This window comes from Saccopteryx leptura, chromosome 7 (genome assembly GCF_036850995.1).
Source record: "Saccopteryx leptura isolate mSacLep1 chromosome 7, mSacLep1_pri_phased_curated, whole genome shotgun sequence".
Classification (NCBI taxonomy): domain Eukaryota; kingdom Metazoa; phylum Chordata; class Mammalia; order Chiroptera; family Emballonuridae; genus Saccopteryx; species Saccopteryx leptura.
Window position 1 is genome coordinate 65,325,920 of NC_089509.1, and position 13,979 is coordinate 65,339,898.

At 38.0% G+C, this 13,979-nt stretch overlaps 1 protein-coding gene across 2 annotated transcripts in view; it reads right to left on the minus strand.

Annotated features, from left to right (window-relative positions):
* SESTD1 (SEC14 and spectrin domain containing 1) overlaps nucleotides 1-13,979 on the minus strand; it is a 118,622-nt gene that overhangs the window by 23,812 nt on the left and 80,831 nt on the right. For both annotated transcript variants that reach the window (XM_066346692.1, XM_066346691.1), the window contains one exon: nucleotides 3,219-3,341. In XM_066346692.1, coding sequence (XP_066202789.1) covers nucleotides 3,219-3,341 — 123 coding nt within the window. The remainder of the gene's footprint in view (nucleotides 1-3,218; nucleotides 3,342-13,979) is intronic.

The following is a 13,979-nucleotide window of genomic DNA, read 5'->3' on the forward strand; positions in this document are numbered from 1 at the left end:
CCTGATTCATCTGTCCCATCCAACCTGTCCCACCTCCCAATTTTGAAACAAATTCCAGGTGTTACATTGTTTTAAAAATGAGATTCATAATAAGCCATCAATGTTTCTTTTCTTTGGCCACCATGTCTATGTATATGCAGATGTCATATGAATGAAGATGTCAATGTATATGCAGCCTGACTGGTGGTGGCAGAGAGGATAGAGCATCGAACCGGGACGCTGAGGTCCCAGGTTCAAAGCCCCGAGGTTGCAGGCTTGAAAGTGCAATCATCAGCATGATCCCATGGTTGCTGGCTGAAGCCCAAAGGTCGCTGGCTTGAGCAAGGGGTCACTGGCTCAGCTTGAGCTCCCCAGTCAAGGCACGTATGAGAAGCAATCAATGAACAACTAAAGTGTTGCAACTATGAGTTGATGCTTCTCATCATCTCTCTCCCTTCCTTCCTGCCTATTTGTCTGTCTGTCTGTCTCTCTCTTAAAAAAATGTATATGTCCTCAAGTATTAAGGGTAGAAGAATGAAAAAGAAAAAAGCTACATCTTAAGCAAGTCCATAAAATTTAGTATGTTTCTCTGACAGGGGGGAGAAGGACAGAAGGAGGAAGGGAGGGAGGGAGGGAGAGAGGGAGCATAGAGATGGGGTGGGAGAGGGAGAAAGGATCTCATCTGAGTATCATGAGATTGGTGTTTCAACATTGTCTACCTAGCCACTGATCAAAAAACGTAATCTCCCTGTTTCTTCATGTATAACATAAGGTAATTGGTATTTGAAAAATCTGTAAGACCCTTTTCAACTCAAAAGTTTTGAAATTTATTATTGATTTACATTATAAATAAACCTAAGCACATGAAAAGGGTCATCCTTAAGTAATTTGTTTCCTTAAGTAGATTTTTAAAACTTATAAATACAATAAAAATATAAAAACAAACATTTAAACACAAGAATCTATGTCATTTGTAATTTCATCCATGCTATATGCAATATAAAATATACTTTTCAATATATAACTTTTGTATATATAGTTCTACTTCTTTTGTGAATTTCTTTTTAAGTCTCTTACAAGAACTAATTAGGAAAATTCAAAAACAATATACTTACTATCTTTAGTTAATATATAGTAAATAGTTCAGTAAATACAAAGCAAATATATAGTAAATAGTATCCAAATTTTGTGACCCCTCTTGCTTAAATAGCATTCCCTAAGCCAGACTACAAGTCCTGTAGGTTACAGTGTGTATTTCATCTGCCAATACAGCTGAATATTAAAAGTGGATTTGGAAAATATCATAAAGAAAATAATTTAAGGAAGCTAAACAGGTTATATAATTAAAAGAAAAACAATTATGTCAGATATTGTTAAAATACATCTCTAATAAAGAGCAAATGAGTCTTGGTCAATAATTAAAATTTATTCCCCCAAAAAGCAGTCAATATTTATTCTTTAATTTTATTTAGTTAAATATACACTGACTAATACTAGTCAACTTTTAGATTACCACTTCAAAAGGGAAGTTGAAGGGGAAAGAAAATAATTACAGAAATATAATGCGTAGATGATTCTTAAATCTCATCTGGACCTAGACTTTTAACATTATTATTATTATTTATTTTATTTTGACAGAGAGAGTCAGAGAGAGGAACAGATAGGGACAGACAGGACAGGAAGGGAGAGAAATGAGAAGCATCAATTCTTTGTTGCAGCATCTTAGTTGTTTGTTGCTTGTTCATTGACTGCTTTCTCATATGTGCCTTGATGGGCGGGGGGGCTACAAGAAGAGCAAGTGACTCCTTGTTCAAGCCAGAGACCTTGGGCTCAAGGCAGCGACCATGGGGCATGTCTATGATCCTGCACTCAAGCCACTGATCCTGTGCTCAAGTTGGTGAGCCTATGCTCAAGCCAGATAAGCCCATGCTCAAGCCAGCGACCTCACGGTTTCAAACCTGGGTTCCCTGTATCCCAGTTCAACACTCTGTCCACTGTGCCACCATCTAGTCAGGCTTAATATTACTGTTGATAAATTTTTTTATACTCTTCTCCACTGTTGTGCATTTAGATCCTTAGGTCAAGATGCCTATTCGCTCTTGAATATGCTTTTCTTTTCTTTTTTAGATTTTATTTATTCATTGAGAGAGAGAGAATGGGGGAGGAGCAGGAAGCATCAACTCCCATATATGCCTTGACCAGGCAAGCCTAAGGTTTCAAACCGGCGACCTCAGTGTTTCAGGTGGACGCTGCACCACCATAGGTCAGGCCATTCTTTTCCTTTATAAATACATAAATCCAATCAGACTGTATTTTAATTACTTGGCAGCTGCACTTGAAGGTGGGCTGCCTTCTTTTGTTATCTGTTCATGGGGAAATGTTTTATTCCTCATATTTGTGTAAGGCTGAATACTGTGTGTGTAAATTGATCATATTTTTAAGACAGGTAATCTAAAGAGATATAAAAGAATGGATTTCAGTTTTATTTTTCCCAATTTTCTAGTCAATCTATTTAAAATTACCATAATATGATGTGAGAGAGAAAAGGAGGTGAGCTAACTGATGTACAAATTGACCATTTTTGCAATAATGAAGTTAACTATATAACACAGCTTGAGCTTAACATATATCAGTTCCCTCTGAATAACAAGATGTTAAATTTTAAAACCTCTTGAACTATTATTACCTATAATCTGCCTATGGTTAATTTATTTCCCAATTCCGTAACTGTGATTTCATATCTCCTTCACAGTTACAAATATAAACCCTTAAATGCACAAAGAATAAACACATATCCTGCACCCTCCCCACTCACTCCCTATCAGTTATGTTTATGCAACAATTCTGGAATTGCGCTTGCATGCAGTTATAATGTAAACTCCCAAAAAAGCAGGGACAGGTTTCCCTCTGAGAACTTCTGTCTCAGGGACTATAGATAAAAGTCCTACTTTTGTACTATCACTCTTTCTTCTGTCACTGTAGTTTTTAAAATTTCACATGAATTGTGTTTCTATAAATGTTATTAAACTGTATTGAAGATAAAACCAAAGTTAAACTTTAAATGAATATGTACGAAGTGGTCAAAATGTACTTCATGGCCTCAAAGATTAAACACACTGATGTTTATGCCCCCTATGACAGTTTATAGCCACTGTCATTGATGCAGTACCACACATGCTACTAGTCAGGCACACATTAAGAACAGCACTGTAACTTGCAGAGGTAAAAGAGCCGCTCACACTGTGCTGGCTCTCGATCTCTTCGTGCTTCTGCTGTAGGGCCTGGGAAGCCCGAATGGAATCTCCAATCCCCCACTGGGCTCTCAGTTGTTCTGATCCAGGTCCTTCAAGCCAGTTCACAACCTGTAAGTGGAAATTGAGACAAAATTTTAAAATAATCAAAAGCTTTCCTAATTTTTATTCTAATTGGTTTTTTCCTCCCAAAGTTTGAGTATTTTTCATTTAAGTTCTTTAAATTCTATTGCATAGGAAATATACTTTAGAACTATGCAGCTATAACGTGACAACTTTTCCAAAATTTAAATTTGAAGGAATGTACACTATTGAACCTTAGGCTTTCAGCTATTTGATCATCTGCCAGGATAAAAGAAATCTGGAATGCTCCCACAAAAAAAAAAAAAAAAAAAAAGGATTAAAAATTAACTGATAAGAAAATTTGAAAACTACAGGATTTATAGTTGGAAGGGACATCAGACATTACATTAGTCAAATTTCTTATCTAACACTTAAGAAAACTGAGTTTCAAAGAGATTAAGTGATCTGTCCAAGGTAACATAATCCACTGTTGAAAACTACGACTAAAAGCCATGTGTCGGTCCTGCCTAACACTCATCCCAAGGAACTGAATGAATTAACTAACAGTTTCAGAGCTACAAGAAGTCCCAATGACACCAATCTACTCAGAAGGCTGCAGGGTGGGGACTAGTTGCCAGAACAGCAGCACTGGGCATTTCTCTTCTGCCGAGTCCCTGAAGCAGTCAGCAATTCAGGCATAAGAAGATGAGACCCATATGTGACAGATATGGGATGAAGACCTCATACCCCACAGGGATCATGCTGTCGAAAAAGTCAATGAACTCAAAGATGTCCAAAGTTAAGCCTTCCATCAAGTTTTATAGTTTTCCCAATCCAGATCCAGAATATTTTTTACCATAAACAATGTTGTCTAGTAACATACTTGACATTCCATTTTTTTAAAATCAGGCTTTCAGGGGAACTAAGCAAAGTTAACTTTGCTAGTTAACGAAGCAAAGATCAAGTTTTCATGCAGAAGAAGAAAAGGTTTTATTAATTCTCTACCCACAAACATATATACTATGAATCCACACAGACACAGTGAAGTAATTTTAACAGAAAAAAAATATTACTGAGACTTACCTGTTACTATATTAGAATAAGGAATATAACAACAGATGTATGCTTATGCCCAAAATCTAAACTTAGACGGCTCCCAAAGAGTGCATGAGGGTGTCTGTCTCTGAAGCAGATTAATTATAGACCCAGTGGATAGATAGGCTAACCTTAGAAATTTATAATAGACTATCACAAACCATAGCGCATTTCCTTTTTTATTTTTTTAAAGTGAAAGGAGCGGAGATAGAGAGATAGATTCCCATATGCACTCAGACCATTATCTCTTGGACAACCCTGTCTGGGGGCAATGCTCAAACCAACCAAGCTATTCTCAGCACCTGAGGCTGACGCTCAGATCAACTGAGCCACTGGCTGTGAGAGGGGAAAAGTGGGGGCAGGGAAGAGCAGATAGTTGCTTCTCATGTGTGCCCTGACTGGGGATCAAACCTAGGACGTCTGCATGCCGGGCCGACGCTCTATCCATTGAGCCAACTGGCCAGGGCCACAGTGTATTTCTGTTACTATCACATTAAAATACATTCATTAAAATCTAACAACTTATGTAATTTTTATAATTATACAAAAGTACCACATTATAGGAAAAAAGCATGTATATTTTCTTCCACTAATTTTTTACATGCAGTGTTTTCATATGTTGCTCCAGATTTAAATGCCACAGCCTATTCTCATATAGTACAAGTAATTGCTATCCTGTGTTTTTCACTTAACATTAAACTATACTGTAATGATTTGCCATGTGGCTACAGTTATAATTTTTAATGCTTACAAACCATTTTTAAGAAGGCTGAATGGAGTGACGTCATAGAAATGGCGCCATGAAGACACGAACCAAAAAATCTCCCCAAAATTTCAACAAGTTCAACAACCAGAGACAGAAAAATCTATCCTTGGAGCATCCGAGAGTTTCACACCCTGAAGGCGAAGGTAGGATCGAGCGAAAAATTGGCTAAATATATGATCAACCCTGAGGGAAATAAGTCGGACAAAGAAACTCTCTGCCTTCCTCACTAACCTGAGCAAAGGCTGCTTTTTCACTTGGAACTGAGAGTCGGGAGGAGCTAGGGTGTGGAGGTAGCTAGGCTGCAGCGCGGACGTTCGTTCAAGCCGAGGAAAGAGTGTGCCTGTGGTGAATCAGCCCACGCGAGCAAACGCCCGTCTGCCACAACCCAAGCATCCCAGCCTCTGGCCCGCCCCGCACCACGGGCAGCTCAGCCTCCCGCCCGCCCGGCAGCGAGCAGCTCAGCCTCCCGCGCACTGCGCTGGAGGCAGCCCAGCCTCCTGCGCCCCAGGCCGCGAGCAGCCCAGCCTCCCATGCAGAGAGCAACCACCCGCGCCACGAGCAGCAGCTGCCAGCGGCGCTCGGGGAGTACACCAAAGCGAACTTCCCTACACCCGAGCTTCTCTAGGCGGGAGGGGCGCCTCACCCAGCCATTCAAGCTAACAATCAAGCGTTGGGGGAGGTACACGCGCGCAGCTTGCAGTTCATTCTGGAGAAATTCTGCGGATCCAATCACTGAAATTAGCCTAACCCACAGGCTGCTCACCTCCCAACTGACCTACCCAGCTATAATTGACAAGATCTCTCTCAGTCCAGCTATCCAAGACAAGAGGCGTGATATTTTTTAGTGCCTCTTGCTCAAGGGGTGGGACAACTTCTGATTGGCAGAGCTTTCATACTCGGATATACGCTAAAAAGAGGGACTTGGCACATGTTAAGACCTCCTGTACTGCAGGCAGCACCTAGTGCATCTTCTTCCCAGCCAAAACAGGCTACAAAGTGCGGAAAGCCTGGGGACAGTGGTCCCACAGAGTGCTAGGTGTGCTGAACAGGCCTGGAAGCTCAGAGAAAGTCACCTTGAGAGCAAGTGGCTCCCAGCCCCGCCTGATTATGCTGGTGACTCTGACTGCCAGAGCCTTACCCAGAGCCCTGCGTTGAGTGGGGATAGAGTGGGGATTTGCCAGCTCTCTAAGCCTCTTACTCCCCAGACAGAGGTAGCAGAGGTAACGGCAGACTCATAGCTGGATCATCAGGCTGCTAATCCAGGAAGGAGAGACTAGGAGAGAGGCTCCGGGAAAACGGACTCTCTCATTGTCGGAGCCTGCAAACACTAACAAGCCTTGACCACCAACGAGACTGAAGCCTAATATATGACATTGCCGTCGGGTCTCATCAACTGCAAATCCCTACCTAAGCATGCCACAGGGGCAGAGCCTGGGGTACAGAGTCACCGACCAGGAAGAGGGAGAGGAAAGAAAAGGGAAGAAGAAGTTAATCTCTCAAATTCAAGAAAAATTCACAGGCTTTATAATTTGTTCCACTATTTTTTGTTTGTTTGTTTCTTTCATCTTCTTGCCTTTATTAGTATTATTTCTATTTCCTCCACCTTGGTCCTTTTATTCTCTGCTCGTCTTACTCTTTCCTTTTCTTGAAATACACTACCCATAAGTGTTTCGTTTTATTTCTTTTCTTTTTTTCTGAAGCTGGAAACGGGGAGAGACAGTCAGACAGACTTCCGCATGCGCCCGACCAGGATCCACCCGGCACGCCCACCAGGGGCGACGCTCTGCCCACCAGGGGGCGATGCTCTGCCCCTCCGGGGAGTCACTCTGCTGCGACCAGAGACACTCTAGCGCCTGGGGCAGAGGCCAAGGAGCCATCCCCAGCACCTGTATTTCTTTTCTTCTTCCTTACTCTCCATAAGAGTTACACTCCAAAACCCTTAACTCTCTCTCTCTTTCTGTTTTTTATCTTTTTTCTTCCTTTCCTTTTCCTCTTTTTCTTGTTTCTCCCTTTCTATTAGTTTCTTCTTTTCTCCTTTTAATTTTCCTCTCATTCAATCCTCAATCACGAAGAAATTATTTAATTTGGGACACAAGTTTTTTTTTTGTGTTTTTTTTTTGTGGCATTTTGGGTGCTTTTTACTTCGCTTTTTAACTCATTAGCATTCCTCCCAACCCAGGATCTCCATTCTATTCAGTCTTTGCTCCACTTAATACAATAGTTTGTTTTTTTCCCCCCTTTTTCTGGTTTCTCTCTTATCCCTCTCATTGTATCTCTTAGTCGACCATCATTTACAAGCAAATCATTTTATACTTGACCCAAATTTTTTCCTTTTTTGCATTTTTTGGGTCCCTACTTCCTTTTTTGCCCCTTGAACAGTTCCCCACAACTCAGGCCCTCCGTTATAGGCAGTTTTTGTTCCATTTAGCATAATATAATTCACAGTTTATCACAATATTTTCCTAAGGAGGAGGGAAGAGGAGGGGAAGAGAAGAAAAAAAAGGGGAGGGAAATAATAAATTATAATTGGGGATTTTTTTTCTTTTTTCCAAATTTTTTTTCTTTTTTTTCATTTTTTTCTACTTTTTATTCTTTATTAATTCTCATTAGTGCTATCAACAAGACCACTCTCAGATGCCATTAAGAAAAAGGAAATCAAATATCATGGACACAAAAGAAAGAGAAGTAACACAGACAGATGTGGAAAAATCTATGGAGAAAAAATTTAATATATTGGAAACCTTGGAGCTAAATGACAGAGAATCTAAAATATAAATCCTAAAAATACTCAGAGATATACAAAAAAACACAGAAAGGCAATTTAGGGAGCTCAGAAAACAACTCAATGAACACAAAGAATGTATTTCCAAGGAAATTGAAACTATAAAAACAAATCAAACAGAGATGAAAAACACAATTCATGAACTGAAAAACGAGGTAACAAGCTTAGCTAATAGAACAGGCCAGATAGAAGGTAGGATTAGTGACACAGAAGACAAGCAACTTGAGGCACAACAGAGAGAAGAGAGAGACTCAAAAATTTTAAAAAAATGAGAAAGCCCTACAGGAATTGTCTGACTCCATCAAAAAGAATAACATAAGAATAATAGGTATATCAGAGGGAGAAGAGAGAGAAAATGGAATGAAGAATTTATTCAAACAAATAATAGACGAGAAATTCCCAAGCCTGTGGAAAGAACTAAAGCCTCAAATTCAAGAAGCAAACAAGACACCGAGTTTTCTTAACCACAACAAACCTACTCCAAGGCATATATCATAATGAAAATGGCACAAACCAACGACAAAGAAAAAATTCTCAAGGCAGCCAGGGAAAAGAAGAATACAACATATAAAGGAAGGCCTATTAGATTATCATCAGATTTTTCAGCAGAAACTCTATAAGCTAGAACAGAGTGGACCCCAATATTTAAAGTCCTGAAAGAGAGGAACTTTCAGCCAAGAATACTATACCCATCAAAATTATCCTTCAAGTATGAAGGAGAAATAAAACATTCACAAATACAGAAAAGATGAGGGAATTTATCATCAGAAAACCCCCACTCCAGGAAATACTAAAGGGTGTTTTCCCACCAGATCCAAAGAACAAAACAAAGCAAAACCACAAGTAAAAGCTCTACCAAGAACACAATAAAACCAAACTTAAACTGTGACAACAAAAGCAAAAAAAAAAGGGGGGAGAGGACAGAGATTAACAGTAGCAGAAGACGATGAAGTGCAGAAACACTCGCAAGATAGGGTACTATAATGAATATGGTAGGTACCCTTTTCATTACTTAATGGTAACCACCATTGAAAAAACCACCACAAAAGCACATGACTTAAAAAAGGTAGCAACAGAGGAAAGAAGTATGGAATACAAACAAACAAAAACAAATGATAGAAAAACAAAAGAGAAGAATCAAACAAGATACAAAACTAACAGAAAGCAATTTATAAAATGGCAATAGGGAATCCACAAGTGTCAATAATTACACTAAATGTAAATGGATTAAACTCACCAATAAAAAGACACAGAGTAGCAGAATGGATTAAAAAAGAAAATCCAACTGTATGTTGCCTACAAGAAACACATCTAAGCAACAAGGATAAAAACAAATTCAAAGTGAAAGGCTGGAAAACAATACTCCAAGCAAATAACATCTAAAAAAAAGCAGGCGTAGCAATACTCATATCTGATAATGCTGACTACAAGACAGCAAAAGTACTCAGAGACAAAAATGGTCATTTCTTAATGATTAAGGGGATGCTGAATCAAGAAGACATAACAATTCTTAATATATATGCACCATACCAAGGAGCACCAAAATATATAAGACAGCTACTTATTGACCTAAAAACAAAAACTGACAAAAATACAATCATACTTGGAGACCTCAATACACCGCTGACGGCTCTAGATCAGTCATCCAAACAGAAAATCAATAAAGATATAGTGGCCTTAAACGAAACACTAGAGAACCTGGATATGATAGACATCTACAGGACACTTCATCCCAAAGCGACAAAGTATACATTTTTCTCTAGTGTACATGGAACATTCTCAAGAACTGACCATATATTGGGCCATAAAAATAACATCAGCAAATTCAGAAAAATTGAAATTGTTCCAAGCATATTTTCTGATCATAAAGCCTTGACACTAGAATTCAACTGCAAAAAAGAGGAAAAAAATCCCACAAAAATGTGGAAACTAAATAACAGTTTTAAAAAATGAATGGGTCAAAGAAGAAATAAGCGCAGAGATCAAAATATATATACAAATGAAAATGACAATACGACATATCAGAATCTATGTGATGCAGCAAAAGGAGTGATAAGAGGGAAGTTCATATCACTTCAGGCATATATGAACAAACAAGAGAGAGCTCAAGTGAACCACTTAACTTCACACCGTAAGGAACTGGAAAAAGAAGAACAAAAACAACCCAAAACCAGCCGAAGAAAGGAGATAATAAAAATCAGAGCAGAAATAAATGAAATAGAGAACAGAAAAACTATAGAAAAAATTAATAGAACAAGGAGCTGGTTCTTTCAAAAGATCAACAAAATTGACAAACCCTTGGCAAGACTTACCAAGGAAAAAAGAGAAAGAACTCATATAAACAAAATCCAAAATGAAAGAGGAGAAATCACCACGGACATCGTAGATATACAAAGAATTACTGTAGATTACTATGAAAAACTTTATGCCACTAAATTCAACAACCTAGAAGAAATGGATAAATTCCTAGAACAATACAACCTTCCTAGACTGAGTCAAGAAGAAGCAGAAAGCCTAAACAGACCTATTAGTAGAGAAGAAATAGAAAGAACCATTAAAAACCTCCCCAAAAATAAAAGTCCAGGCCCAGACAGCTATACCAGCGAATTTTATCAAACCTTCAAAGAAGACTTGGTTCCTATTCTACAGAAAGTCTTCCAAAAAATTGAAGAAGAAGCAATACTTCCAAACACATTTTATGAGGCAAACATAACCCTTATACCAAAACCAGGCAAGGATGGCACAAAAAAAGAAAACTACAGACCAATATGTCTAATAAATACAGATGCTAAAATACTAAACAAAATACTAGCAATTCAAATATAACAACATATTAAAAACAAATACATCATGATCAAGTGGGATTCATCCCAGAATCTCAAGGATGGTTCAACATACGTAAAACGGTTAACGTAATACACCATATCAACAAAACAAAGAACAAAAACCACATGATCTTATCAATAGACGCAGAAAAGGCTTTCGATAAAATACAACACAATTTTATGTTTAAGACTCTCAACAAAATGGGTATAGAAGGAAAATATCTTAACATGATAAAGGCCATATATGATAAACCATCAGCTAACATCATACTAAATGGCACAAAAATGAAGGCTTTCCCCCTTAAATCAGGAACAAGACAGGGTTGTCCACTCTCTCCACTCTTATTTAATGTGGTACTAGAGGTTCTAGCCACAGCAATCAGAGAAGACAAAGAAATAAAAGGCATCCATATTGGAAAAGAAGAAGTAAAGGTATCACTTTTTGCAGATGATATGATCCTATACATCAAAACCCCCAAAAAATCCACAAAAAGACTACTAGAAACAATAAGCCAATACAGTAAGGTTGCACAATACAAAATTAACATATAGAAGTCAATAGCCTTTCTATATGCCAACAATGAAACATTTGAGAACGAATTCAAAAGAATAATCCCCTTCACGACTGCAACAACAACAACAAAAAAATACCTAGGAATAAACATAACAAAGAATGTAAAGGACCTATATAACGAAAACTATAAACCATTGTTAAGGGAAATCGAAAAAGATATTATGAGATGGAAGAATATTCCTTGTTCTTGGATAGGTAGAATAAATATAATCAAGATGGCCATATTACCCAAAGCAATATACAAATTTAATGCAATTCCCATCAAAATTCCAATGACATTTTTTAAAGAAATGGAGCAAAAAATAATCAAATTTATATGGAACTATAAAAAGCCCCGAATACCCAAAGCAATCCTAAAGAAAGGGAATGAAGCTGGGGGCATTACAATACCTGACTTCAAACTCTATTATAGGGCCACGACAATCAAAACAGCATGGTATTGGCAGAAAAATAGACACTCAGACCAATGGAACAGAATAGAAAGCCCAGAAATAAAACCACATATATATGGTCAAATAATTTTTGATAAAGGGGCCAACAACACACAATGGAGAAAAGAAAGCCTCTTCAACAAATGGTGCTGGGAAAACTGGAAAGCCTCATGCAAAAGAATGAAGCTGGGCTACAGTTTGTCCCCCTGTACTAAAATTAACTCAAAATGGATCAAAGATCTAAACATAAGACCTGAAACAATAAAGTAAATAGAAGAAGACATAGGTACTAAACTCATGGACCTGGGTTTTAAAGAGCATTTTATGAATTTGACTCCACAGGCAAGAGAAGTGAAAGCAAAAATTAATGAATGGGACTACATCAGACTAAGAAGTTTTTGCTCAGCAAGAGAAACTGATAACAAAATAAACAGACAGCCAACTAATTGGGAAATGATATTTTTAAACACCTGCTCAGATAAGGGCCTAATATCCAAAATTTACAAAGAACTTATAACACTCAACAACAGACAAACAAACAATCCAATAAAAAAATGGGAAGAGGACATGAACAGACACTTCTCCCAGGAAGAAATACAAGTGGCCAACAGATATATGAAAAGATGCTCATCTTCTTTAGCTATTAGAGAAATGCAAATCAAAACTGCAATGAGATACCATCTCACACCTGTTAGATTAGCTATTATCAACAAGACAGGTAATAGCAAATGCTGGAGAGGCTGTGGAGAAAAGGGAACTCTCATCCACTGTTGGTTGGACTGTAAAGTATACAACCATTATGGAAGAAAGTATGGTGGTTCCTCAAAAAACTGAAAATAGAACTACCTTATGACCCAGCAATCCCTCTTTTGGGTATATACCCCAAAAACTCAGAAACATTGATACATAAAGGCACTTGTAGCCCCATGTTCATTGCAGCATTGTTCACAGTGGCCAAGACATGGAAACAACCAAAAAGCCCTTCAATAGAAGACTGGATAAAGAAGATGTGGCACATATACACTATGGAATACTACTCAGCCATAAGAAATGATGACATCGGATCATTTACAACAAAATGGTGGGATCTTGATAATATTATACGAAGTGAAATTAGTAAATCAGAAAAAAACAAGAACTACATGATTCCATACATTGGTGGGACATAAAAGTGAGACCAAGAGACATTGATAAGAGTGTGGTGGTTGCGGGGGGAGGGGGGAGAGGGAGACGGAAAGGGGAGGGGGAGGGGCACAAAGAGAACTAGATAGAAGGTGACAGAGGACAATCTGACTTTGGGTGATGGGTATGCAACATAATTGAACGACAAGATAACCTGGACATGTTATCTTTGAATATATGTATCTTGATTTACTGATGTCACCCCATTAAAAATAAATAAATGTAATAAAAAAAATGTAAAAAAAAAAAAAAAAAGAATATGCTAGAAACAAAAGAAGCAGGTGACCATAAATCATGATAACTGGGGGGAAAAATTCACTGATATGGAACAAAGAACCATAAATAAAGCAAAGGCATCTCGGCACAAAAAAGTTACCTTAAGTGCACATTCAGTTTTAATGCATGCTAAAACTAATTTCCCTTAGGACGCAACACCAGTAAATATATGACTATTTCTAATGAAAATGATATAAACTGAGGCTGATGCCCCAGTAAACAAATTTATTTAAATACATTACTGATAATGGTTTATCAAACTAGGTTATAAAACTTAATTTCAATCAGGATATCTTATCAGTCAATTTGAATATTAACTTACTACAAAAGCAGTTCCATGCCTAGTCCATATCAGTGTGACTTGTCAAATGGTGACATCCACATGCAAGACATAACCTTGGAGATGTGTTCTTAAAATATACCATGACAAATATCTCCAGAGGCCAAAAATGCATGTGACTATCCACCATTCTTTCGTGACCAGGCTGATTTCTAAAGAATGTATGAGAGAGTATCTGCAAGTATGTGAGGTCACATCAGGCAGAAGGGCATGGCAAGCAAATGTCAAACATCTGATCAGGAGAAAAAATATGAGGAACTGGGCACAGAGCCTCCAGCTGTATACTTCTGCAACTCAGTGTTCTATTTTGCCTCTGTGGTTCCTTTCTATAAACAAGATAAAGCACACGGATGATTCTAGAAATCACATTTGCAATGCCAGCAGTAATTACTACCACAATAAATAACAAGAATCA